Genomic DNA, 26576 nt, shown 5'->3' with positions numbered 1-26576 from the left:
AACAACAAAATGACTTTTTAAAAGGTGTGTTCTTTTTTCCATATTTTTATTGGTGCTTTATAGTTATACATAACAGTGGGATTTGTTGTTACATATTCATATATGCCCACAATGTAACAAATGTAATTTGGCCAATGTCATTCCCCAGTATTACCGCTTTCAACAAAAGAACTTACAGAACAAAAACATAGAAAGGGCATGTGGAGGGCTGGTAGAGCCCTTGCTTAGTATGCAGGAGGCATCCGGGAAAGAAGGGGAAGAAGGGAATGGAAGGGAAAGAAAAAGGAGAAATGAAAAAGAAAGAGCACCTGGATTAGAATTAAAAGTCATTGCTCTAGCCTCACTATTGCTGTAGTTAATGCCCCAATTTGAAAATAATCTGTCACTCTTTTAAGGATAAACCATGTCATGGGCAGGGTGTCCATGAGATGCTAGGCCAGTGACATTCTCTCTCTGGACCTAGGCAAAAAGTTGGGAGCAGGACATGCCAGGCAACAAGACCAAGACACTCCGTGCCTCCGCCACCCGCTACCGGCCGGTGGCTGGACCGCGGAAGCCCCGCCCCCGCCTCGGGCGCACGCAGCGCGAGGCCGCCCACCGCGTCACGCCCGCCCCCGCCGTGCCGCACTGTCGACTGGCGGGGGAAGGGCGGGCCCTGCGGCCCAGGCTCGGAGCCCGCCCCGGCCTCGTGCCCTATGTAAGACAGGTCGCGGCGCCGGGGCCGCGGCGGCGGCGGCGGCGGCGGCAGCGGGAGCTCGCGAGCCTCCCGAGTAGGAGGGCGGTCGCGGGTGCTTTCCTTGCTCGCTCGTTCGCTCGGGCAGCGGGTGCTCTCACGCCCGCCGCGCCCCGCCCCCGCGCGCCGCGGTGTCCCCAGACCCCCGGCCGCGCGCTGCAGGGCCCTGAGGACGACATGCGGGACTACGAGGAGGTGACCGCCTTCCTGGGCGAGTGGGGGCCCTTCCAGCGCCTCATCTTCTTCCTGCTCAGCGCCAGCATCATCCCCAATGGCTTTAATGGTATGTCAGTCGTGTTTCTGACCGGTACCCCGGAGCACCACTGCCGGGTGCCGGACACCGCGAACCTGAGCAGCGCGTGGCGCAACCACAGTATCCCGCTGCTGCTGCAGGACGACCGCGAGGTGCCCCACAGCTGCCGCCGCTACCGCCTGGCCACCATCGCCAACTTCTCGTCGCTCGGGTTGGAACCGGTGCGCGATGTAGACCTGGAGCAGCTGGAGCAGGAGAGCTGCCTGGATGGCTGGGAATTCAGCCAGGACGTCTACCTGTCCACCATCGTGACCGAGGTGGGTGGCAGCCCCCCACCAGGGTCTGATGACATAGAGGAGACAGAGGTGGTCTTTGAACCCTCACATCCCCAGGTGTGCACAGGACGCTGTCACCTTCCCTTCTCCAACACAGGACACCCTGGTGATGGTCATCCTCCAGCCAGGTGGCTTAGGAATTACTTGGGAGTTGACTTCCAACCAGAGCACGACCCTCACAAGTGTCAGGCTGGCCTGGCATCCTGATGGCCACATTGGAGATGGAGCCAAGAAGGCCCTGGCAGCCCTTGGGAGATGCTCTAAGACGCTGAGTGGTCCAACTTTTCTCTAGATGGTAGTGGAATTGATGAGGAGCAGAGTCAGAACTTGTCACCATTTTGACCAGCCATTTGGCATCTGTTCAGAGAAAGGAAATAACTACTCTTTTCAGAACCTTTAAAGTTAAAGGAAGCATATGTAGAAAACTCTCTTCCCTCCTTTCTATAGTTACTCCTTCTCCCTCCCATCTTCACCCCAAAACAACAGTCTGGTCATACCCTGTGAAGAATTGTTTTCTTTTGGCCTGTGGATAGTTGTCCCTTTTTTAAGACCCATGCACCTGAAGATGTATTCAGGCAAAAATAATTGTTCAGATTTCATGAAAGCATATAAATAACCTTGGTTCATAGGGACCGAAGGTGAGCAGGGCCTTTCTTATTCTCCAGCCCCTTGGATTTTCCTTTTTGGGTAGCTTTATCTGTCCCCCAGTGAACCCATAGTCATTTGATGGTAATGGCACACGTGGATGTACTTTGGGACTTACTAAGGTAATTACATGAATTCCCTGGAGTCTCAGTAGAACTGAGTAAGCAGGTCAGTGAAAAGAGCCCTCCTCGATAGGTGTTGGGCCACTAGGTTCACTGCATGTCAGGATTAGGAATTCGTGGTTAAGGAAAGCTTCCTGGAGAAGGTTGCTTCTGAATGAGTTCAGGGCATTCAAGATGACAATATCAGGAAACTGTAGCAGGAGGGCAGAGGGAAAGGAATGATGGGCAGAAGTCATGGGTCCTGGCATGGCATCAAACCCTGCTGGAGACGGGCACTGACATTACTAGAGCATCAAAGAGCCTTAGAGGGTCTCTGAAAGCGTAGGTCTGTTGCTTCTGGGAGCTGTCACCCTTCAAGGGTGGAGTCTGAGAGTTGCCCCAGGAGACTCACTGTGTGCCCATATGTGTTTTCTGTATATATGTGAAAGTTTGATATCACCAGCACCTGTGTCCGCTTATGCCATATAAAAGTAGTAGGAATGTGACCTAAGCCCCACTGGATTTCCCACCTAGTGGTGATATCTTTCCAGTGTCCTGAAGCATCACTACTTGACAAAAGAGACACTGAGTGGAAACAGCCTGCTGCTTTGTGACCCATAAGTCCACAAGGAATCAGAATTTTCAGTTGTCCCAAATTCTGGGATCTATACTCACAAGTGAGTCTGTTACCTCCTTGGAAGACAATGAGAACTGTGAAAGCAGAGTCTGTACCTGTGGTTGCAGGCGGAGGCCACAGAGGGGGGAAAAAGAGCACCTGGGTTAGAATTAAAAGTCACAGGCTCCATGATCCAGGAGCCCCTACAAATTCTTCTTGTGGCTGCCCAAAGAAGGGGGAGACCTGAAGTCAGAAGCAGCTCATGGTACCTCTTGGGGTTTTCTCCTGACCGTAAGGGTCCCCTGCTTACTCAAGTCATTTGTTCCTGCTTTGTTGTCCCCATCCTGCCTTCTCCCCAGAGTGGTGATATCACTGATGAGCTCGCTCTCAAAGGCCAGCTGTATGGAATTGTCCTGACCCTTCTGACCCTACCTTGCTGCCAGTGTCAGTCTTTCTTTTTTATATATGTATGCTTAAACTTCATTTAGCTGTCTTAGCAGTTTCGTAAGAGCTGTGTGCCCTTTTACCTACTTACAGGTCAGTCTTTGCAGGGAGGCAAGATTAATGCTTTACCTAACCCTTTGTTTTGGGATGCTGGAATGCCTGACTTGAAGTTCAAGGCTGCTGGTTCCTCTCAAGTGAATAGTCACTATTGGAAGCTGCTGCATCAACATTCTGATGACTTGTTCTAAGGCTCATTTTCTTTCAACCCAGATCTGGCCTGATGACCACTGCAGCTAGTCTGATGCTTGCAAAGTGTCTCCAAGTCTGCCCTCTGTCCCAAAGGAAATATAGAGGGGTTTGTAATACACTAGTATTGAGTATCTATTCATATTTTTGATAGATGACTAAAAACTCAGCTCTTCAAGTTTTTTTTTTTTTTTTCTTTTTTTCAAGTTAAAGTTCGTATGTGTGGTACTAAACTTTGCATCTCCCTAACCTCCTAACACAGTATTGGATGCAGGGGAAATTTCCAATCAGGAAAGTTTTTACAGAATGGTTTAATGAATAATTTAAGAAATCTCTGAAGTTTAAGAACTAAGAAAAATGGCTAGTTTAATTCATAGAAAGGAAACTTGGAAGTAGCCAAAAAGGATTGACTGGAATGTTTTAAAGGAAATGTGATTCTCTACCCCATTGACTAGAGCTTGGTGCTATGTGTATATGGATCAAGACATTAGGATTGGCAGAGAGAAGGGAATGTTATGAGGTGAAAGAGATTTATGCACTCATGTTCCCAGAATGATTTAGTGATCCACGTGCTTCAGGCAGACCCTTCCTCTAACCCCTCAATCATCCAACTCACCTTTCAGTGCTTCTGGGTCCAGGGCTGTCCCCTTCCTCTGGGAAGTGGGGTAATTTTTCAGACTGCTAGGCCACCTGTTCTTTGATTTCAGCATAGCCCAAACCAACCTGCAGGCACGAAGTCCTTGAGAAGCTTCTAAGCCTCTGGCACCTACAAGCTGGGGCTCCTTCAGCTGAGACCTGGCAGTGCTCTGCATCACCATGTTCCCTGTACATCCCTCCTCTCCAGAAACCCCAGGGCCCAATTCTTGGCAGGATTCTGACTCACTGACTTTTGTCCCGAATTAACTTTTCTGTCAGTCTTGTTTCATGCCTAGATAGTCTTGGGAGATGGGAGAGCTCCAACTGTTATCCACACGCCTATGTGGACAAAAAGCCCAGCACCCTGGGAAGCTGAGCCAGGGTTGATTCTAGGCTGGAAAGACCAAAGAGACCTGGAACCTGTGCCTTGCTGGCCTCACTGATGTGCCTCTGCTGAACTCTCTTAGGGGAAGCATAGAACCTTATCCATGCCTTTGCAGCTGCATGGCAAACCAAAGAAGCCCCTTGCTAGGCCCCATGCTCCCTCCATCCCCCAGCGCACATAATCCTAGTAGACACATCTGGCCATGAGTGGTCAGATTGAGCCCTTTCTCTAGCTAGCTCAGAACTGTCACACTGGGTCCAAGTTCTGACAGTTGACAAGGCAAGGGAATCAGGAAACAAAGAAAAGGATTTATTGTAGAGATTGAAGTACAGGCTTTGTTTGGACTTTGAGGAGTTAAGACCAAGGACCAAGCCCAAAGAATACTATGATGTTGAAGGTTGGCAGCCCTTTTACTTGTCCATTCACTCACTCATTCATGTACCAAACAGTTCATGAGTTACTCCTCCATAGAGGGCAGTCACTGCCAGGCATTGTAGAGAATATGGTAGCAAATATTTTTTTGTCTTTGCCCTGATAGCCTTGGGGCAAGGATCTAGTACTATTATATATATATTTTTAAACAAAGCCTCAATATGTTTCCCAGGCTGGTCTCAAACCCCTGGACCCAAATCATCCTCCTGCCTCAGTGTCCTAAGTAGCTGGGACTATAGGCTTGTGCTATGCCTGGCAAGGATCTACCATTAATTGCAGTGGGAGGTGGGACAAGAATACATGGTCTTCGGTAACATGTGGTACCTATCAGTGTGCTTGACCATTGATGTGCTCAGACTGGGTACATCTCAGGGAAGAATTTTTACCTTATGGGCATAGACCCTATCTCTTTTCCCTTCCGACAGTTCACAGATAAGAACATTCAGTCCCAGGGAACTAACTTTGTCATTTATCTACATCCCATAACTGAAAAGCAGTGCCAGTTACATACAAGGTACAGAGATACAATTCTCCCTCTTCATAAAAAGTTTAACAGTTTTTTGAGACATAAATGATATAATGAAAATGAAATGTCTAAAGTTCACAATTTGAAAGACTTGGACACATAACATCTATATTCCCTTGGAGCCATCATTACTGGAAAGGCACAGTTCTGACCAGGAAGCACAGCAAGTCTAGGCTCCTCACCAGAATTTCTCCCAGATTCTTTCAAGTTGAACCTGCTTTCCCAGCTCACCCAGCTGAGGGGTAATGATGCTAAAGTTGGGTATTAAATCTCAAGCCCACACATTTAGTTTTAACATTGACACCTGTTCTGTCAGCCAGTACAGCCCATCCCATGAGACAAGTAGAGACATCAATAAGGTGTTCTATAGCTGGTTTAGGTAGTTAGGTAGTTAGGAGCTCAGTACAGAATACTAGGTTCCTTCACAGACAATTATGTGGAGAGTACCTTAGCCTGGACTCTGTGGGCTTCTCACCTGCTACCCTACCCCCAGGAGGATTCAGGCCATATCCTGGAGCCCACTGCAGTTTGTCTGATGGTTGTCAGGTAAGTGAATGGATTGATTAGCTGGTTGGTGGGACCCACTTCATGCCTGCCCTTATGTTCATTTTTAAGACCTATCATTTCCTGACCCTACTCACAGACCCCCTGTGGCCACTAAGAAAAACGTCTTGATGCAAGTTGGCTTCCAGAGGGCCCAAAGCCAGGTCCTGAAAGTTGTCAAGGGCAGTCAGCAGTGGGTAGAAGGCACTGTAACTTACACACTTGCCTGGACCAAGGACAGGCTGTACCAAGGGGAGGAGAGGGAATGAGGAGCCCGAGAGATGCTCCAGGCCTATCCCAAGTGACTATGGTCATCCTGTCCTTTGAAAGCTGTCTGTCCTGGATTTGAGTGGCACCCAGCCTTGCTAGTCTTGGATTCCTAGGAAACCTGTTTTGTGGAGACCCAACTGTGATCTACAACACCAGAACTCACTGCAGAAGCTCATGAGGATCTCTAGTCTAGCTTAGCTATATCAGTCCCCAGCCCTTGTGGTAGACCTGTGGAGAAATAGCTGCTGGCTTTATCCATCTTATTTTTTTGTGTGTTTCAAAAGTAACATCCCATCATACTCAATATCCATAATCAGACTCCTGAAGTTCAGAGGCTGGCACCCCATCGTGACTCCCTCAGTTTGTCTCCCCACTAGTCCCAGTCTTGGCTTTAGCAACCATGGGTGATGTGGCCTGCCCTAGGACACTCATCCACCTGCCAGAGAGATGACATCACTGAGGTGTGCAGTTGGGAAGGCTGCAGCAGCCTGAGCATTCAAGTCTAGGTGCTCAGTGTCCTTGACTCCTGCTAGTGTGGGCTTCCTCCAGATTTGGGTGTTGACTGCCCCCAATTCTTCCCTGGGTTGGGGATCATCATCACATTCAACCTATCCAGGTATGTGCTTATTCCAAAATGAAGAGACAGCAGCACCTGAGTGAACCTTGTCAACTGCAGGGTTCTTTGCGCCCAGACCTCCAACCCCTCTCAAGGTGCCCAGAGGCTATGTGCATACACAGCCCACCAGGGCAGAGAAGCAGACTTGTTTCATCCTCTGTTGCTGACCTATAAGAGATGCTTTGTTCTAGGGATCTACATCTTCCCCCTGTCTTTGTTGGTTACTGGGGAACCAGCAGGCGCTATGGAAGGCAGGCAGTTGCCTGGTGCCAAGCTGGCAAGGGTCTGAATTCCCAGGAGGGTGGCTGTGCATGTGAGACGTCTGCAAAGGTTACTATGCTCCACCATCTCTGTTCTCAAAACATTTTTCTTGGAACCAAAGTTTCCTGTTTCAGCTTGCTTTCTTCTTTTGACTTCTTTTGACCGGGGCAACCTAATGTCTGTGTCTAGCTAAATCTCCATGTACCCTCTTCCTGCCTGCAGACCCCTTTTCCTATTCATGGTAACTATATAGAGGGAGTCACACAGTGTGTGTGGAAACTTGAGTGGTATAGCCTGTTCCCTTTCTCAATCTCTTGCCTTACAACAGGGAAGTTTAGGCATGGTATGTGTGTGTATGTTGTGGGTAGGGGGCTTTCTGAGGTCAGACAAGCAGCTAACACTAGAGTGAAAGTTGAAACTGGGTTTCCTAACTCCCAGCTCAGAGCTCTCAACTGTAGTTGGACCTAGTATTGTTAGTGTGCAGCATTTGGATTCCAGCTCCACATGTCAAAAGAAGGGCAGAGGTCATTATCCCAGATTGGGAGCGTGAGCAGAGCTAAAGGAGCAGGTCCAGATGGTGTTCTGTGCTCAGTCCCTTGTAGGATGCTTTGACCCGTAGGCTCACCACTTCCTCATGGCTCCAGTGGCTTGAAGCCCACTGAGTAAGGATACCCTGCCTCTTCCACAGCTCTGTCCAGATCTTAGGCATAAGCATAAGAGACCTTGCTCACACGAAGTTGGCATCTGAGCAGAATGCTACTCCCTGCTTGTCTTTCCTCCTCAATGGAAGCAAGATAATGGGGCCCAAACTATGAAAGACAAGATGGGGAGGGAGAGGTCACCTGCTTTCTGCTCTTCTGCTCAGGTAAGCCATTGCCTATGTGAGTTTCTACACCAGAGCATGCAGGGATATAGGATATCCTGATTTCATTTTCCAAAAATCCTTGAATTTCAGACCTTTTATCAAAGAGGTGAGTGATACATCCCTTTGCTCCTCTTTCAGTGGAACCTGGTGTGTGAAGATGACTGGAAGCCCCCACTTACCATCTCCTTGTTTTTTGTGGGTGTGCTGCTGGGCTCCTTCATTTCTGGGCAGCTCTCTGACAGGTAAGGTGTACCAAGCAAGCAGCACGTGTCTGACCTTGACTTCAGTTTGTAGTGTTCTCTCAGCCTAGGGCCTTATATTTTAAAAGAACAGGAAGTTGTATCTAGTATATACTCCATACCATGTGGAATGGGCTAACATTCCTCATCCCCACTCCCTAACTCTTGCCAAGTAAAGAAACCTGAGCTTTCTAAGCCAAGTGTATCCATGATGCAGTGACCAGCTTTTATGACATGATTCACTTCTGTATACCTTCTTTGGGTGATTTGGAACTGTGATGTCCCTGAGAAGGGAGAGGCTAATTCCAGGCACATGTACTGTCTTGGAGATCTTTAGGTCGTACCATGGTGGCTACCTCTGAATTCTCAAGAACACCAGCATTCTCTATACAAGGTGAGAGATCTCACAAGCCAGCAGAAGTGTGAAGTACAGAACTCTTTTATGTTCACAAGGCTGAGGCCCCTTAACTAAGAGGTATGTGGTTATGGCACTTACTATAAAACAAGAAGAACAAATATTATCTTTACCCATTTTTAATAAGCAGGGTATTGGCATTATTCTAAAACTTTTTAAAAAATATTTTAGTTGTAAATGAACATAATAACTTTATTTTGTTTATTTTTCTATGTGGTACTCACATAAAAAAATCAAACCCAGTGCCTCACATATATGGGGCAAGTGCTCTACCACTGAGCTACAACCCCAGCCCAATTCTAAAACTTTTAACTCAAGGTCCATTCATGGCTTAGGGTATCCAAAAAACCCTTGAAATTATGTGCAAAACATTAGGGACTGTATTCTGAATATAAGCTCCCCCACCCCCGGCCCCAGAGGGGTCCATTTTGTTGTATTTACTTCTCTGGAGTTTCAGGGTCTGTCACAGAAGCCTCAAGTTGAAAAGAGTGGCCTTCAGCAAGTCCTTGACCACAGTGGCACGAAGGGGATGCCCACAGAATCAGTGTGTCACCCAAGAAAAAGGTGAACCAGCTTCCTCCTGGCTGGTTGGGCTCTCAGAGAGAAATTAAGAATGAGAACATCCTCCCTCAGGGACAATGCTGCTTTATTTTGTGGCACAAACTGAGGGTGATATTTTGGCATAATTTGTATCTATGGATTATTGTCAAATCTTTCCTCATGAAGAATTTACGTGAATTTCTCACTAAACCTATCTTTTCCACTGTCTGATGATTCTAGCTGGGTCAGAAACTCTTGCCCTTATTCAGGGAAGGCCTTCACTTCTCTAGGTTTTTTATCTAGTAATAAGCATTGGCTAATTGTTTATTGGTTTAACAAACGTGTCTAATACGTGCCATGCCCTGTTATAAGTACTACATGGATTTTTTAGAAAACCAAATAATTGTGTCCTCATAAGCCTAGGAAGTAGAACTATCATTATTCCCACTTTGTAAGTGGGGGAGTAAAACATGGGTTAAATAATGCAGATGCCTAAGGACTCAGCAGCAAGATCAGAGTTAGGGTTTAGACCCAGATAGTCTTGCTCCTCCAATTTGTGTGGACTACTGGTCCAAGGCCCTGCACTCCTAGAACTTACCTTATAGCAAGGCAGGATGTATTCTTATACTAATGAGGAAATGATTGTTATCCTTGGCCGTGGGGAGTGATACAGAGAAGTACAGGGTGCTATGGAGTGTCTAAATAGGAGGCATGGGAGGATTCCCTGCAAAGTGAAGCATGAGCTGAGAGTTGAAAGATGAGTAGAAATTAGCTCACTGAAAAGGTAGAGAGAGGAAAGAGCATTTTGGGCAGGAAGGACAGCATGTAGTGAAGCCTAGACTTAGGCTTAGGAACAGAAAATTTTTTAGAAGTTCAGTATGGTAGGGATGCAGAGAGTGGTATAGAAATGAGGGCCACCAGGCAGGTAGAGAGCAAGCAAAGCTTAGCACACCATGATGAGGAGTTTGGGTTCCAGTGACAGAGCAGAGGGGAGCTATTGAAGGAGTGTGACAAGCAGATTTGTAGTTTTTAAAAAGGTGACAGCTGGGCTGGGGTTGTAGCTCAGTGTTAGAGTGCTTGCCTAGCATGTGTGAGGCACCGGGTTCAGTTCTCAGCACCACATAGAAATAAATAAAATAAAGATCCATCAACAACTAAAAAAAAAAAATGTTTAAAAAAGAAAACCTTTGAGAGCCTTGTGGAGGAAGGATTGAAGGTAAGCAGGAAGGATTGCAGAAAGATAAACTGAGAGATTTTCACAGTAGTCCATGCAAAAGATGGTGGTGACTTGACCTAGGGTGAGGCTGGTAGAAATGGAGAGAAGTGTTGGGGGTTGGGGTGAAGTCAGTAGGACTTGGCTGATGGGCTGAGTGGAAAGTGAGGGGAGGAAGGTTTCTGGCCTGCCTAACTTGGTGAAAGACGGTACCCTTCTTTAAGACAGAGAATGCTGGAAGAGAATCATATCTGCAGGAGATGTTGAGGTTAATCAAAACATTCAAAATTTGGGATGACTATGAGACCCCTAAGTGGAGAAATTGAGTATGTGTTTGGATGTGTGGGTATGGTGCTCCATAAGAGAGGTTCAGGCTAGAGAAATGTATTTGGGAATTTCTCACATATAGTTCCCTTATCAGAGCCCTACACATGGATATAATGGCCAGGGGAGAGTGCAGAATAAGAAGGGGAGAGTCAGGACCAAGTTTAGGAGATGGGGGAAAACTCTCTGGGAGTGGAGTGGCAATTGAGGCTCAAAGGAATTGCATTGATGTGAAAAACAGGGAGGAGGTACCCCAAATTCACAGTGGAAAATCAATGTCTTTTTCTGGATCACCTGTGTCATGGGTTAAGTAGATCTTTGTGGGTCAGCTTAAGAATCTGCTTACCATGTAACACCATGGTCACCTGGGGAAAGTATTATGTTTCCAAAAGGTCTGCATCCGAGGAAACAAGGGAAACAAAATTCATGAGTATGTTGAGGATCACCTTAGTCTATAAAAGGGCTAACATACTACATTTCAAATCCTTTTTAAAATTTTGGTAGCAGAACTTTCTTTTAAGTAGATTCAGTTAAGTTCAGGAAATGAAATAGTTAAAGTGTGGCTGATCTAACTGTAGCCCCTGCCTTCAGCTCCTAATACCACCCTTCAAGCCTGTCTGTAACCCCAGAGAAGTCCTAGTACTCTGTGGGATTGACAACTTCTGATCTCAACACCTCTAAGTCAGCAAAAATTACCTAAGAGCAATAGACTCATGCCTTCAACTGGTTGTCTAAGATCAACAATAGCTCTTGATATGGGATAAAGGTTTATCCTTCTTTCTGGCATATTAAGTCTGAAGTTCAAGAGCAATTAAAATAATCCTGGGTTGCCAGAGCCTTTTATCTGGTGTTATTCAGTTATCTTTATGAATCATGAGAGGCACACTACTGAGAAGCACTCATATTTCCTGGTTTTTGTAGAAATGTGAGTGTTTACCACTTTGCATGCAAACTTAAAAGCAAGCTTTTCTAGTCCCAGCCCCCAAATGCCAAGGACTGGTGCTGCATAGGGCTTCCTGGACCACCTTTTCTCTGCCATTGTAGGGAACCTTTGGAAAGGGAAGTGGGGCAAAGGTTATACCAGTCTGCTGTGTAGTGAGGCACCTCCCCTTTGATTGGTGTGTAGAGCAACCTCATTACGGAACAGTGCAGGTGGAACTGGAGTTTCCTTCTCCACCAGGGTTCTCATTCTCAGCCTTGTTAACATTTGGGAGGCTATCCTAGGCTTTTTAGAATATTTAGCAACATCTTTGGCCTCTACCCATTAGATGCTAGTTGCACCCTCTGCCTGAGTTGTGACAACCAAAAGCAAACATCAAAAACTATTTTTTTTGGGGGGTGCTGGGGATCGAACCCAGGGCCTTGTGCTTGCAAGGCAGGCACTCTACCGACTGAGCTATCTCCCCAGCCCCCAAAAACTGTTGCATTGAGGAAAACACCATCTCCTCTCACATGGCTGCAAGGCCTCATGCAGGCTGGCTCCTACATCCCTCTGAAGTCTGTGTATAGATGATGCCAACCCCACAAGTTCTTCCAGCCACGGTGGTGTGTCCTCAGAGTCTAAAATGTTCCCACCCCACCCCTAGGGCGCCTCAGGATAGTGGGGTTACATTACTGTAGTTCCTGTGACTTTCCTTCATAGCACCTATCAAAAGTTAGTAGATGAAGTGTGGTCATAGCATTTATGTTGGTCTCCCTTCAACTAGACTGATCTTTCAAAGTTTGGTTCCTAAACCCTTAATCCCCTGTTTTCAACAGCTACTTTCCCTTTGGGCCTCATCACTATCCTTTTGTCAGGGAGACCCTCCCCCAGTGTCCAGTCCCCAGGCCCACCACAGTTCTGGATGGGTTCCTTTGTTGAGCTTCTGCACACCCAGGAGCCATTTCTTCAGCGTACTTGTCTGGGGATATAATTGTGATTCAGCAGCTTGACTGTTTGATGAAAGTATAACTAATGTTTATCTCATCAACTAGACTGTAAACTCCTTGAGGGTAGAGACAATTTGTCTTTTTTTAAAGCAGTGTCCTCAGTGCCTGGAACAATAGATATTCAGTACATTCACTGAATAAAGGTGGGTGTCAGCTAGTGCTGGCCAGATATAAGCTGAATTTATAGCTTCCCACTAGATCAACTGTTCCTCCTGTTTGTGGTACTCTAAAGTGAACCCATCTGAAACAAAACAAAACCCCAACTTGTATTTTTAATTTTAAAATGAGTAGAGATACAGAAAACTACACAGAACAAATGTGTGACTTGAGGAATTATTCCAAGAAAATAATCTTGTAATCCACACCAAAGCAAGCAGTAGACCTTTGTTATCTACCAAGAAGTCCGTCCAGGTACCCCATCTCTGTTACAGCACTTTCCCTCACCCATAAGTAACCACTAATTAGTGTGACTTAAAATAACCACTTCCTCATGGGTGCCAATCAGAATCCCTAAAGATACAATCCCAAATGCCATATCCCTAAAGTCTAAAATCCTGAAAATTACAATTCTAAGATTAAAATCCTGAATGTTGAAATCCTGAAAACAGAAATCCCCCAAACCAAGATTCCCATTAAAATATAGATTATGTAAGAGGAGTAGAAAGCTAATCCTAGGGAAGGGATCAGTGTGTTGGTGTTTTAATCAAGATAACTGCATCACATTGGGTAGAATGAATGACCAGAAACTTGGTGAAGCATTTCAGCTGTATCTGTGAAGGTGTTTCCCAAATATTAATGTGGGAGTCTGAGCAAACTAAGAAAGAGATCCACCATTGGGGGCTATTTTGAAACTATTTTGAAACTTAAAACTCCAATAAATTAGAAAATCTAGAAGAAAGGATACATTTATAGATGAGTACAACCTACCAAAATTGAACCAAAAGGATTGTTTATAATCTCAATAGATCAATAACAAGCAATGAGATAGAAACAATAATAAAAAAATCTTACAACAAAGAAAAGCCCAAGACAAGATGAACTCTCATATGCATCCTCCTAGAACTAATGCCAATATTCCTGAAGTTATTAGAAATAGAAAGGGGCTGATCACTTCCAAATTCATTCTATGAAGCTACTATCACCCTGATACCTAAACCAAATAAGGATTCATCAAGGAAAGAAAACTACAGCCCAATATCCCTGATAAACTTAGGTGTAAAAATCCTTAATGAAATATTAGCAAATTGTATTCAACAACATATTGAGAAGACTATACATCATAGCCACATTAGTTTTATTCCAGGGATACAAGGATGGTTTAACATATGCAAATCAATAAGTGTAATTCATCATATAAATAGGACAAGAATCACAGTCATCTCAATATATGCAGAGAAAGCCTTTGACAGACTTCAGCACCCATTCATTAAAAAAAAAAAACACCCAAGAAACTAGAGATAGAAGGTACTTACTTCAACATCATAAGGGCTATATATGACAAACCCAAAGCCCACATCATAGTGAATGGGAAAAAACTGAAAGCATTTCCTTTAAAATCTAGAATAAATCAAAACTACCCTAGGATTCCATCTCACCCCAATTAGAATGGCAATTATCAAGAACACAAGCAACAATAGGTGTTGGCAAGGATGTGGGGAGAAAGGTACACTCATACATTGCTGGTGGGGCTGCAAATTAGTGCAGCCACTCTGGAAAGCAGTATGGAGATTCCTCAGAAAGCTTGGAATGGAACCACCATTTGACCCAGCTATCCCACTCCTTGGCCTATACCCAAAGGACTTAAAATCAGCATACTACAGAGATACAGCCACATCAATGTTCATTGTTGCTCAATTCACCATAGCCAGATTGTGGAACCAACCTAGATGTCCTTCAATTGATGAATGGATAAAGAAACTGTGGCATATATATACAATGGAATACTACTCCGCCATGAAGAATGATAAAATTATGGCATTTGCAGGCAAATGGATGAAATTGGAGAATATCATGCTAAGTGAGATAAGCCAATCTCAAAAAACTAAAGGACGAATGATCTCGTTGATAAGTGGATGAGGACATATAATGGGGGGTGGGAGGGGTTAGCATTAGGGTTACGGTTAGGTTTAGGGTTAGGGTTAAGGAGGGTGGTAAGAATGGAGGAAGGAAGGACTGTATAGAGGGAAAAGAGGGGTGGGAGGGTTGGGGGGGAAGGGAAAAAAATAACAGAATGAATCAAACAACATTACCCTATGTAAATTTATGATTACACAAATGGTATACCTTGACTCCATGTACAAACAGAGAAACAACATGTATCCCATTTGTTTACAATTTAAAAAAAAGATATATGAATATTAAAAAAAAATTCTAGAACAAGACAAGGAAACATTCTCATCTCTCTTATTCTATATAGTGCTAGAAATTCTAGCCAGAGAAATTGGGCAAGAGAAGGAAATAAAAATAGGAAGGAAAGAAGTCAAATCATCACTGTTTGCAGATGATATAATTCTTTTTAATATATCATTATGAATGTATGGATTTAAGCATGATTGATGTGTTTCAATCCCCTGCAGTCATTATCATAATTGTGGCACTGCCTTTTGACTGACTCGGTGTCCAGGCTGCACGTTAGTTCTGGGGAGTGAGGAGGAGTAACAGCATGGGGACTGGAAAGCTGAGACTGTATGGGCACTGGGTGTCCTGGCAACACTGCCCACAGCCCCTCCTCTTGATGGAACCCCTTTATGCTGCCTTTCCCTGCTGGTTTTCTCTAACTGTCCCTTCCTTTCCAGGTTTGGTCGAAAGAACGTGCTGTTTGTGACCATGGGCATGCAGACAGGCTTCAGCTTCCTACAGGTCTTCTCAAAAAACTTCGAGATGTTTACCGTGCTGTTTGTGCTTGTAGGCATGGGCCAGATCTCCAACTATGTAGCAGCATTTGTCCTGGGTATGGCCATCAAGTTGGAGTTGAGTACTTGATCCTGTGTTTTACTGTCATCCCACCACCTGCCTTTCTGGAGACAGCTCTGATGTCCCTCAGGGGAAGTGGTCTTTAGCAACACTAGCCAGAGCTTCCAGGTGAACCCAGTTTATCAGTAAGGAAACTGAACCAGACAAATAACCAGCCTTGGATCCCCAGTGGCACAATAGCCTGACTTCTGATTTCTGGTTCTTTGCCGACCTCCAAGGGATAGCACCTTGGTCTTGCTAGTACTTTTTGCCATTTTGCTAGAACTTGCCAGAAAGCATCCTTTTTAGAAAGCCTGCCACTGCTAGCTGAGGTAGCTGGGCAAGATGGAGGCATGCTGAGGGAGTAAGTGCTGTGATGGGCAGGCTTGCTGGGGAAGAGAACTGCCACCTCTGCAGAGTGCTGTGGCCAGGGATGTCTGCAAATGAGAATAAATGGGCTGTAGTCACCTTCAGGTTTTGATTCAGAGGACACATTGCAGGGCTTTTGCTCAGACAGTCCAGCCTGTTCTCACTGAAAAAGCTTCACTGTTTGGAGAAATGGAGAACTCTGACTCTAGCTAATAAAGTCTTTGAGTTCCTTGGGTTGTACTGTTGAAAGGATTATTTTTTCTTTTCACATGTAATAGAATATTTTTTCCTAGAAGGATAATAGTCAGCACGTGTGGACTAAGTAATGACTTTGCCTTTAATGATTTCTTCCTCGTGTGAGGAATTGAAGGGCACTAACATGGTATCTTTAGCATACGGCTGAGGAAAGTGGTGACATTTCCACAATAGAACTATGGCTGAGGAGCTGTGAGGCCTCAGTGAGGCACCCCCAAGAGTTAGTCAGACGGGACTGGGTTTTCAGATTCATCTCCTCCCTACGGCTTGGGAACATAGAAATAATTTTGGCTGACTCCTTGTCTCTATGTTGAAAACGATACCATGGAAAATTAATAAGGAAATAACCCAAATTAAAGTGCTAACTTGACTCCTCCCTTGTTTTGAACAGGAACTGAAATTCTTGGCAAGTCAATTCGTATTATATTCTCCACATTAGGAGTGTGCATATTTTATGCCTTTGGCTACATGGTGCTGCCACTGTTTGCTTACTTCATCAGAGACTGGCGGATGCTGCTGCTGGCGCTGACAGTGCCCGGGGTGCTGTGCGCTGCGCTCTGGTGGTGAGTGTGGCCCTGCACCCAGTGCTGCCTTCCAGCAGGGTGGCTTCCTTCTGACTTCACTAGAGGGCAGCAGCAGCCCTCAAATCTCCATTTGGGCTCCCAGAGACAGGAAGTGTGATTTTTTTATAAATTGTTTCAGAGTCTCTCTTCATGCTTGGAAGAGTCAAAACAAAACAGAATCCCAAGACATCATCAGACTTGTTCTCAGACCTGCTCTGGGTTGATCAAAGTATGGAGAGAAGAAGTAGCTGTGAGAAGCCGTGTTCCAGTGTGACCTCCAGGCAGTTCTCAGACCCCAGGGCTACAGCAAGGCCCTGGTTCTGGCTATGTGTTGCTGAGGCCTCATTCTCAGGCATGGGGGGACAAGAGAGTGCTCCAAAGGTGATCTCCTCAGGGTGGCTGTGCAGAGGCAATGCAATATAGACTAATTGGACAGGCAGAGAAGAGGTCATTTGGCAGAAGAGTGAGGCAGGAATCACGCCTTAGAATTGGGGAAGATGAGCTCACTGGCCCATGAGGAGTGGAGAACATTTCAGTACATACTGAGAAAGGAAGCACTTCACCATGGAACCTAGTTATGTCCTTAGGACTATCTGGTCACAGTGAGTGCTAAGGCACCAGGCACTCAGGTGTCTTGCTGGCTAGGCTGCTCTAGGTACAGAGGCCGACATGTTTGTTGGATAAGTTAGGGGAAGGGTGAGAAGAAAATAGAGATCAATGGGCCAGTACAGAAGATTCTGTGGATGCTAGGGTCAGGGAGGGAGTATAGTAGGGTCTAGGCGGCTGAACCCTCAACAGAAGCCAGGCTTCAAGATCCCATCTTGTACCTGTCTCTCTATAACCAGCAGGGGGCACCACTACTCTTCATAAATGGAGCAGCCAGCCAGTGTGGGAATCCCCTCAGCCTATACAGGGCCCCCCAAGTTTTATACACTATAGCCTACTCCAGAGTTCACACCTAAGGTTATTACAGGGTGTGGACCTTCTCTTTATTTCTGGCTTATGAACATCTAACACTCTACAAACCTAGCTTTGGATCTGAAACCTCATTCCCCACTTCCAGTTATGCCATACTGGTCTGTTGGGCAGCTGTTGGGCAGGAAGCTTCACTGAGATTATATTTGTATTTCTAGGTTCATCCCTGAGTCCCCCCGATGGCTCATCTCTCAGGGCCGGTACACAGAGGCAGAGGTGATCATTCGCAGGGCTGCCAAAATCAATGGGATTGTTGCACCCACCACCATCTTTGACCCTAGTGAGGTAAGCACCATCTGGAAACTGGTGGGGGCTACCCCGGTCATGCTGGCAGCACACAGCCCTACCTGAGGCCAACCTCTACCTCAGCAGGCCCTGTTTTAATACTCAGAAGTAAAGGAATAGGTTCTAACTGCCTACACGTTTCTCCTTTCCCATGGTTCTTAGGTTTTCATATATTTTACTTTCTTTCTAGGCAATCATATAATAAAATAAATAAAATACACCCTTTATGAGAAATAGACCTTTCACAATGTCAGCATTTCAGGAAATCATTGTTTCTTATACCTAAGGTGATTTGTCATCTTAAAAAGATAATCCAGGGGTTGGGGATATACCTCAGCTGATAGAGTGCTTGCCTCGCAAGCACAAGGCCCTGGGTTCAAATCCCCAGCCCCAGAAAAACAAAAAGAGACAAAAAAACAAAAAAAGATAATCCAGTACATAGCATAAAAAACACAAATAGGTTTGTTATTACCAGTGTTCAGCCTCTTTTCACCCTCCAGTGCTTAGTTGCTGCATATCATTTTGGAACCAGGTCCCTTCTGAAGTCCATCTCTTCCTTCTGCACTTCCCTGCAAACCCTGTTCTCACACTCCATGAGTGCTTCTTGGCTCTGCCTTGTTCCTGGTTTTTGCTTTTCCTTCCTGTTCCCTCTCCTCCTTCCCCTCTGCGGCAGACATTTCCCTCAGACTCATGACTACAAGAAGACATTAGGAGCTATAAATGCTGGCTGATATGGTTCTGGAATTTGCCTGTGGTCTGACAGGAAGACTAGGGACTGGCTGTGGGAACAGCCTCAAGCAGTCATGTTGAACTGGGAGCCGCAGGCGTGTTAGAGATGCTGGGGGCTCAGGATGCAGACTCTGGGCTCAAGAGGAACCAGTTATAAGAGGCCAGTGGCCAATAGCAGCCTTGATAGCGTCCCACTTAAGTGGTGGCTTAGCAACAGCTCCCGTGAGCATGTACTGGAAAGGGCTCTGGAGCAGAGGTCGTGATAGGAGTATTGCACAGAGGGTTTTTAAATGAGTTGGCTTTGGTGACTTTTAAGTGAGGTGCCAGTCTCTGTGAACCCATGAGCCCACTGGCATCTCTGAGGAAATGAGGCTATTTCAGGGGATCCTTTAAGTCCAAAGTTGACCTTTTGGTGAACTGCTAACTTGGGAAAAACAAGCTCCAAAGCTGGGCTTGCTTAAGAAAGCAACATCAGTATGTTTAGACATGTGGTTTATTAATGGCCTTGGCTGTGCTGAATTTCATAGGAAGTTACTCTGGGTGAAGCTCAGGTCAATTTTCCTGTTTTTCAATTTGAATTTTTCCCCCCTGGAAGCAGACCAGTAACTACATGGTATGAGGACTCAAAACATGAATCCTTTTTAAAATGTCATATCAATAAACTGCACAGCCAGTTTCTCTCTCTGACCCAGAGGGCAGGGAGCCAGGCTAAGGAAGGAATGCTTAGAGGCCTCCCTGGAATGTGGCCACTGATGAGTGGCTGGGGATGGTGCAGCAAGGGAACTGTCAGCTTGGCCTTCCCTGTGCCCTTTGAGGAACTGGCCACCTACCTTTACTCCTCATTTTCATTGTCTTTGTTATTGACAAAGACCTGGGGAAGGCTTGGCAGACCCAGATAATCACTATGCTACTGAGCTATTCAAGAAAGAAAGATAACATATTCCCTAACTCTGAGAAGCAGAAAGCTAAGATACCAGGTTTGGGTTATGTTACTGTATGTTCTGAGTCTTCAACCTTCTTTCCTTCCCACGCCCTCAATCATATCATCCCTGCAGTTACAAGACCTATGTTCCAAGAAGCAGCAATCCCACCGCATCCTGGATCTGCTCAGAACCCGGAATATTCGAATAGTCACCATCATGTCCATAATCCTGTGGTGCGTAAGTGAGACAGACCTACCTGAGGCTGCCAGAAAGGAAGACGACCAGCTTCTGGAGCTGGCTCTTGGGCCTCTTATTTGAAGACATGCCTCAGTTCCAAACTGAGACTGTGTCATCAGAAAATGAAAGGGATGTGTCTTGTGATGGATGGAAGAAATTCTTTGTTATTTCCACAATCCCCAGTGCTGGGGATTCGAACCCAGGTCTTGTGCATGTGAGGCAGGCACTCTAAGCAATGGGCTATATTGTCACCACAGTGGAAGAATTCTTAATGTAATAGAACCTCAGAAAAAGAGAATGAAAACTATAGTGGAGGCTGTTGGAGAAATAGGGATCTTTGGGGATCTCCCAGGTCCCAGGATAAATCATTGCTTACTTTGGGTTCTTGCTTAGTTGTTCCTGTCCCCTGCTCCCTTCTACCTATACACAGATAATGTCTGAGCAGGACAGGTGGAACTTTTAAGAAGGGTCTGAGTGAAGACACATTGTCCTTTAGGCTACAGAGACTTCTAAGACTTTCTGGAAATGTGGAAGTGGGACATGCTCTTTCTGGGATGTTCAGAGACTATCCTGGAGTCAGGTCCATGGCCTAGATGTCCTCACCAGGTCCCTTCTAACCAGGCATTTCACGAAGTGTCAGGAAGGAATGTGTGAGTTACCAGAGAGAAGGAACACATCTGAAAGCCTGGATAGCTTTTTCACATATCCAACCTTGGAACTATAGAAAACCCCAATCCTGCCCGGTGAATGGTGGTAAGATGCGTGAGGAGGGCAGAGGCAGGCTTCGTTTCAGAGCCCTTATTACCAACCAGCTTTGGGGCAGCCAGCCATTTTGCTCACTGGGACATACTGTGAGTCACCCATTTCCAAGGAATGGGCCATGGTTGCCCGGGGCAGGGCACTGCTCCCTAGGTCTGCCTCAAGACAGGACTAGCGTGTAGTTCGCACCTTAGACATGCCAGCCTGTGATGAGTCACCCGCTTTGTGGTTCACCCAGCCACTCCTCCCTGCTCTAAATTTCTCAGGGACTTGTGGACATACTCGTTTCCTTTATGGTAACAGCATAAAGGTCTGGGTTGTCAACAGAGAATGCTTACTGAGGACAGGGCCCAGTAAGGACACAGGCAACAGTGGGGGACATGCAGGTGAGAGACAGTGTGCCATCCCCCATTGGGAGCTCCCTCTCATCTCCACAGTATAGTGGGGTGGTGTTAGTTGCCTCTGATGAGCCCCTTACTGGCTGGTCACCACCCATCATCTGCTGGGGGGTGGTCTTTCTCCAAATGTTTTATCTAACGATGCACCTTATTTATATTATTCTTCCAATCCTGTCACACCTGACGGTGTCTGCTGCCTTACTCATTCCCTAGTTCCTTCTGCAGTTGCTAGGTTTAAGGAGGTTCATAGAGTAGGGAAGAAGGCTTCTGGAAAGGGTTCATCTTAGGGTTTTTGAAGCTGAAATTCACGCTGGAATATTTCTGTTAGTGAGGTAAATCTAATCCTTTGTCTGGGACACTTGATATTTGGCATGCTTTGAAAGCGCACAACCAAGAATTTAACATTGTACCCCTTAGGCTGGGGGGAGTTCTTTTTTTCCATTAAGTAAGGCATGGGGTTAAATCTACTGCTGCCTTCCTAGTCTCTGCCTAGAGTAGCTTGGAACCTCCTGAAGTAATTGCATTTTTCAAGCTGCTTCTCCAGCTTTCTTTTGTGCTCCATTGCAGGTTGACCATTGCAGTTGGCTATTTTGGACTTTCCCTGGATACTCCTAACTTGCATGGGGACATCTATGTGAACTGCTTCCTTTCGGCGGTGGTTGAAGTCCCAGCATATGTGTTGGCCTGGCTGCTGCTGCAACATGTGCCCCGGCGCTATTCCATGGCCACTGCCCTCTTCCTGGGTGGCAGTGTCCTTCTCTTCGTGCAGCTGGTACCCCCAGGTAGGGACCGTGTGCATTAGCAATTTTGGGTGTTAATTGAGTCGCTCACTCCCTACCAGGCTATCTTCCTTAATTAATAAAGAGAATAAAATTAAGCTATCACAGATCTCCTGCATATATGCATTCTTAACCTGAAAATCAAGAGAAAGTACCTTGTGAGACCAGAACATTCTTTATGGCCAGGGATTTGAAGTGGTGGGAAGGAACACCCATTGAAGCTGTTGGTTAATTTTACTGTAAATCCAGGTTAATGTGTTCATATTCATTTTCCTCTCCAGAATGAGCAGAGGGAAAAAGTGGACCATCCTCATTACTTTTTCCCAACCCTGCCTTTTAGCTGTGAAGCACATACTGTGGGCTAGGCACAGGACTTGGTGCTAATGATACAGAAGTAAATGAGTCAGGCGTAATCCCAGATCCTCATGAAGCCCACATCCTAGTTGAGAAAACATAAAATGCTCATTATTCTTCAGATTGTCTTACTTCCTATGAATAAAAATAAAGGACAGTTGGGAGCTAGTTCACACAGAGTAGTCATGAGAAAGTCCGGAAGAACATTTCAGGAAGAGACAGCAAAGACGGGTTAGGAAGTGAGCCTGGCATGCTTGAGGGAACTAGTAAGAACTGAGAGGAAGAGAGGATGGGGAGGTCCCAGAGGCCACTGGGACCTGATTTTCTTTCTAAAATTGAGTTCATATCCCACAGGTTGATGGGAGGACCTCTTTCTGACCCTTTTTGGGAGAGTCAGCAGGCCCTCATCTGTCCATCACTGTGCCCACAGTCCTCAAAGCACCCACAAGTTTGGGATCCTCTGGTAGTCACTTTGGGTCCCATCAGGCTGGGAACCCTCTGCATAGGAGCAGAGTTTGTATTGTGGAGCCCAGGAATGGATGTAGAGGTTCATACCTGAGCTCAGAGGGACCCTCAGTTTTCCTTGTTTGAACAATGAGAAGGATAGATTGTAGAATCATCTCAAGGTTCAGATGGTTTTTTAATTTTTTTGAAGTCTGAGTAGAATGAAATCATGAAATGAGTTAGGGTTAAATTCTCCACTGATCTAAAGTCATTAGTTAATTCTGCAGTGCCTGCAGTCTGAAGTTCTGGAATGTCAAGCCAGCTCCCCAACTGACATATCCATAGTGACTTCTGGACTGGAAGACGTGTTGATTGGGCTGTGGAGAGCGTACTCTAATGGCTTCTAAGTTGAGGACAATATATGTGCACATAGTTGTAGGTCCCCAGTCTCCTTTCAGTAACCAACTTGGAGGGAAATCTTGGGTATGGCCCCTTATCTCAGGAAATTTTAGAAACTGACCCCAAAACACCTGCCCTCTAAAATGGGCAGGTGTTTGTTTCAGGCAAAAAAAAGGAAATGGAACACTCCTCAGCGGCATAGCCTGAGTTGGTGTCTACTTTCTTTCCTTCACCCCTCCAGACTTGTATTACTTGGCTACAGTCCTGGTGATGATGGGCAAGTTTGGCATCACTGCTGCCTTCTCCATGGTCTACGTGTACACGGCTGAGCTGTACCCCACAGTGGTCAGAAACATGGGTGTGGGAGTCAGCTCCACAGCGTCACGCCTGGGCAGCATCCTATCTCCCTACTTTGTTTACCTTGGTAAGTTCCCTGGGCCAACAGCACACTGGAGTGATGGGACAGAAGCACTAATTGGCTTTAATGTGAGCGGGAGATGGCTTGTTCATAGGAAAACCAGCACATAGAGCACATGGGATCCATCCAGTACTGGGTCTGTGGTTGGGGAGGGGTCTTGTCCCAGTGCACCGTGGGGGAGGCTCTCACTTCCCATTAGAAAACTACCTCTAGAGTAGCTAGAAGTGGATGAGAAAGAGGAGTTTGCTTCTCTTTTGGCCACCACAGGCCCTCCCCCAGAGAGCATGAGTTCTTTATTCTAAGAAATGTCAGAAAGGTTTAGGGAGCCAGAGTACTTAACTGGAGATGTTTCCTCTTGGGATCTGGAAAGATGAGGGAAAGATGTTCATTTAAGGAGTCTGACACACTGAGGATCATTGTAGCTTGGGGAGTGCTTAATACAACCTTGTGTCACTTTATGTGGCCGTGCACCAGTTTTCTCTTCCTCAGAAATATTTCCTCATGGCAACTGCTGTTTCCCTGAACATCCCTAGCCAGCACATCTTTAGAGAGGACTGGCATCTACCCTGAGAATACCCAGAGTGCTCTGTGAGCATGTGACATAGATCTAATAAGCAGAAATTCCTTTTGCTTCACCTGAAGGCAAATCAAACAGGTTGTGACACATCTGCAGAGGTGGAAGTTATTCCTATCCCTGGACAAGTACCTTGTGTTCCTTGGAAACCCAGCATTGAGAAATAGACTCATCATCATGGCTCGGCTCTTCTGCTCCCCTGCATCCCTCCCTGGCACCATGGGGGCATGGCTGGCTCTCTGGGCATGCCTGTGCCAGCTGTGGGTTCTGTGAGTGTTTAGGTACAAGATTCCAATCTGGCATCTCAGCCTGTGGGAAGTGCTGAGGCCAGCAAGGACCCTTTATAGAGTCCTGGGAGTGTGAAGGAATAGAGGGAGACCGAGTCTCACTGCAGCTGGGGCTGGGGCTTCTGTCTGCTCTGCACAGGTGCCTATGATCGCTTCCTGCCCTACATTCTCATGGGAAGTCTGACCATCCTGACAGCCATCCTCACCTTGTTCTTCCCAGAAAGCTTCGGTACCCCTCTCCCAGACACTATTGACCAGATGTTAAGGGTCAAAGGGTAAGGAGACCTCCTTCCTCACAGTGTGGATGCACTGGGTCTGGGCCTGGCCAGGTCTTAGGAGCCCCTTGAAGTAGAGCCTCCTGCAGAGTCTCTCTCATAAATGCCTTGGACTAGATAAGCCATCAGAGGCTTATGAATGGCAATAGTCTGATCCTGTGTGGACAAGTCTCCATGCACATTGCCAGGGCAACAGCAGCTCTGGGATAGTACAGAGGCCAGGAGAAAACTTCTCAGAATCTGCTGTATGATTTTTCTTTCCTCGTGAGGTTATCCTTATTTCTGATGTGTTTGTTTTGGGACTGGTAGGCATCTTTTTGTTTGTTTGATCCTAACATTTGTTTTGCTTATTTTAATAGAATAAAAGATAGGCAAACCCCAAGCCACACAAGAATATTAAAGGATGGTGAAGAAAGCCCCACAATCCTTAAGAGCACAGCCTTTTAACACAACCTCCAGTCAGAGAGGAGCTGAAAAGGAAAGACTGCACCTTGTCAGAAATGACTGTGTAGACTCTGAGTGACAAAGGCCTTGCTGTTTATCCTGTTGACCCTGTGTCTGATTTGCTCGCGGATGAGCATCCACACTCACAGGATGCACATATACGATCCTGGATATATATGGTTCCTCCAGGGACACCGTGGCTACCTACAGACAACTTATATATGTCCTAATTATTACAATGGTGGACGTGGCACTCTCCTAAGAAGTCGATGGCTCTCAAGAACCAGTGGGACTTGGAAGAATACAAGAGGCATCTGCTAATACATACTTTAATCTTGGACTACCTGAAAAGACCCCTGATAAAATGGAGGTCTGAGTTTTCTCCCTTCTTTCTCTACATGGTGAACTTCAGAGGAAAAAAAATATATATATATATTCCACAGGGGAGTTTGATTTCTCACCTTTTCTCAGTTACAAAGGACATTCACTGGGATGTTGCATCCCCACTGCAGGGATCACAGGGTCTAGGAAACCTAAAGGTGATTAAGATGAAGAGGTCTGAGCAGATGCAGAACATGGGCAGGTGTGTTGACTTGTGACCACTCTATGACTGCCGGGCAGGCTTGTTTACATTTGATCAAAGCACTGGGCTTGTCCAGGCCCACAAGCCTGCTCTTCATGTTTTCCACTGCTGTGTAAATCAAACCTCCTCACTACTAGAGCTTCTTATCTGTGGTTTGAAGGAAGTATATCAGTGAGACATTGTCTCTCCTCTCAAAACTGTATTGAGGGTTTTCATTGTTGTTTTTGTTTGTTTGTTGTGTCCCCTCCTTAAGTTATTTGCCCTTCAGCAAAGACCTAGGAAAGGCTAGTTTCTTAGCTTCCTGGTTTGTACCCCGCTTTTTTCAACCCAGACTTGCTCTGGCAACGGTCTGTACAGGCCTTACCAGCCTTAGCCACTAGCACTTCTCTGAGTGCCAAAAAATGATGTCATTGTGTGTGTTCCTCTTCTGGTACCTAATCATAGGGAAAATTACAAGAAAGAATTGTAAATCATGTTCATAATCTTTCAGAGTTGCTCACTCCAGTCACGTAACATTATTGGGAGATATTTTGTGTTCAGTGTAATTGTCTTTTCTAATTATGTTACCATGGTACTCCTAAAACCTATGCTTCACCTGGTTTAAAAAAAAATGTATTTTTGTGAAAGCTCCTGAAGTGCCTTGGGAAATGAGAAAGTTTTAATAAATAAAATGAGTTTTTAAAATAATAGCAACTGCCTACAATCTTTATTTCCAGAATTTGGTGAGCCCTTGCCACATCCACACCTGACCCTTCTTTCTGTCATTTTGGGCTAACAATGGTTCAGGATTAGACCATAAGGTTAATATTTAATCCCTTTGTACTAGAAATCTGTACTTTATTAACCAACTATGAACTGCACCAGCCTTCTTGTACAAGTATCTTAGCCTGGGTTCCCCTGAGACCAGCCTGTCTGTGCAGTTAGATAGCCTATCTGGGAACAAGATTCCAGGGAACAGGATTAAAGACAGGGGAGATCAGGGAGAGATGTAGACCCAACACTAGGCT

The 26576-nt window shown here is 45.8% G+C and overlaps 1 protein-coding gene across 4 annotated transcripts; it reads left to right on the top strand.

Moving 5' to 3' along the window:
• The first annotated feature begins 627 nt into the window (after window positions 1-627).
• Slc22a5 (solute carrier family 22 member 5) lies at window positions 628-26251 on the top strand. 4 transcript variants are annotated; one of them, XM_047555428.1, is made up of 11 exons: window positions 628-1303; window positions 7833-7907; window positions 8046-8149; window positions 15363-15517; window positions 16535-16706; window positions 17840-17966; window positions 19751-19851; window positions 21580-21794; window positions 23230-23412; window positions 24407-24542; window positions 24902-26251. In XM_047555428.1, the coding sequence occupies exons 1-11, from the start codon at window positions 911-913 to the stop codon at window positions 24987-24989; spliced, it is 1749 nt and encodes a 582-aa protein (XP_047411384.1). In that variant the 5' UTR covers window positions 628-910; the 3' UTR covers window positions 24990-26251. The 4 variants fall into 4 exon arrangements, with proteins under 4 accessions (XP_047411384.1, XP_047411383.1, XP_047411382.1 ...); XM_047555425.1 differs by lacking the exon at window positions 7833-7907 and having other exon boundaries at window positions 629-1303; XM_047555427.1 differs by lacking the exons at window positions 7833-7907; window positions 24407-24542.
• The last annotated feature ends 325 nt before the right edge of the window (window positions 26252-26576 follow it).

The sequence above is a fragment of the Sciurus carolinensis genome, chromosome 6 (assembly GCF_902686445.1).
Source record: "Sciurus carolinensis chromosome 6, mSciCar1.2, whole genome shotgun sequence".
Classification (NCBI taxonomy): Eukaryota; Metazoa; Chordata; class Mammalia; order Rodentia; family Sciuridae; genus Sciurus; species Sciurus carolinensis.
The sequence above is the reverse complement of the archived record's forward strand: the minus strand, read 5'-3'. Positions and strand labels throughout refer to the sequence as shown.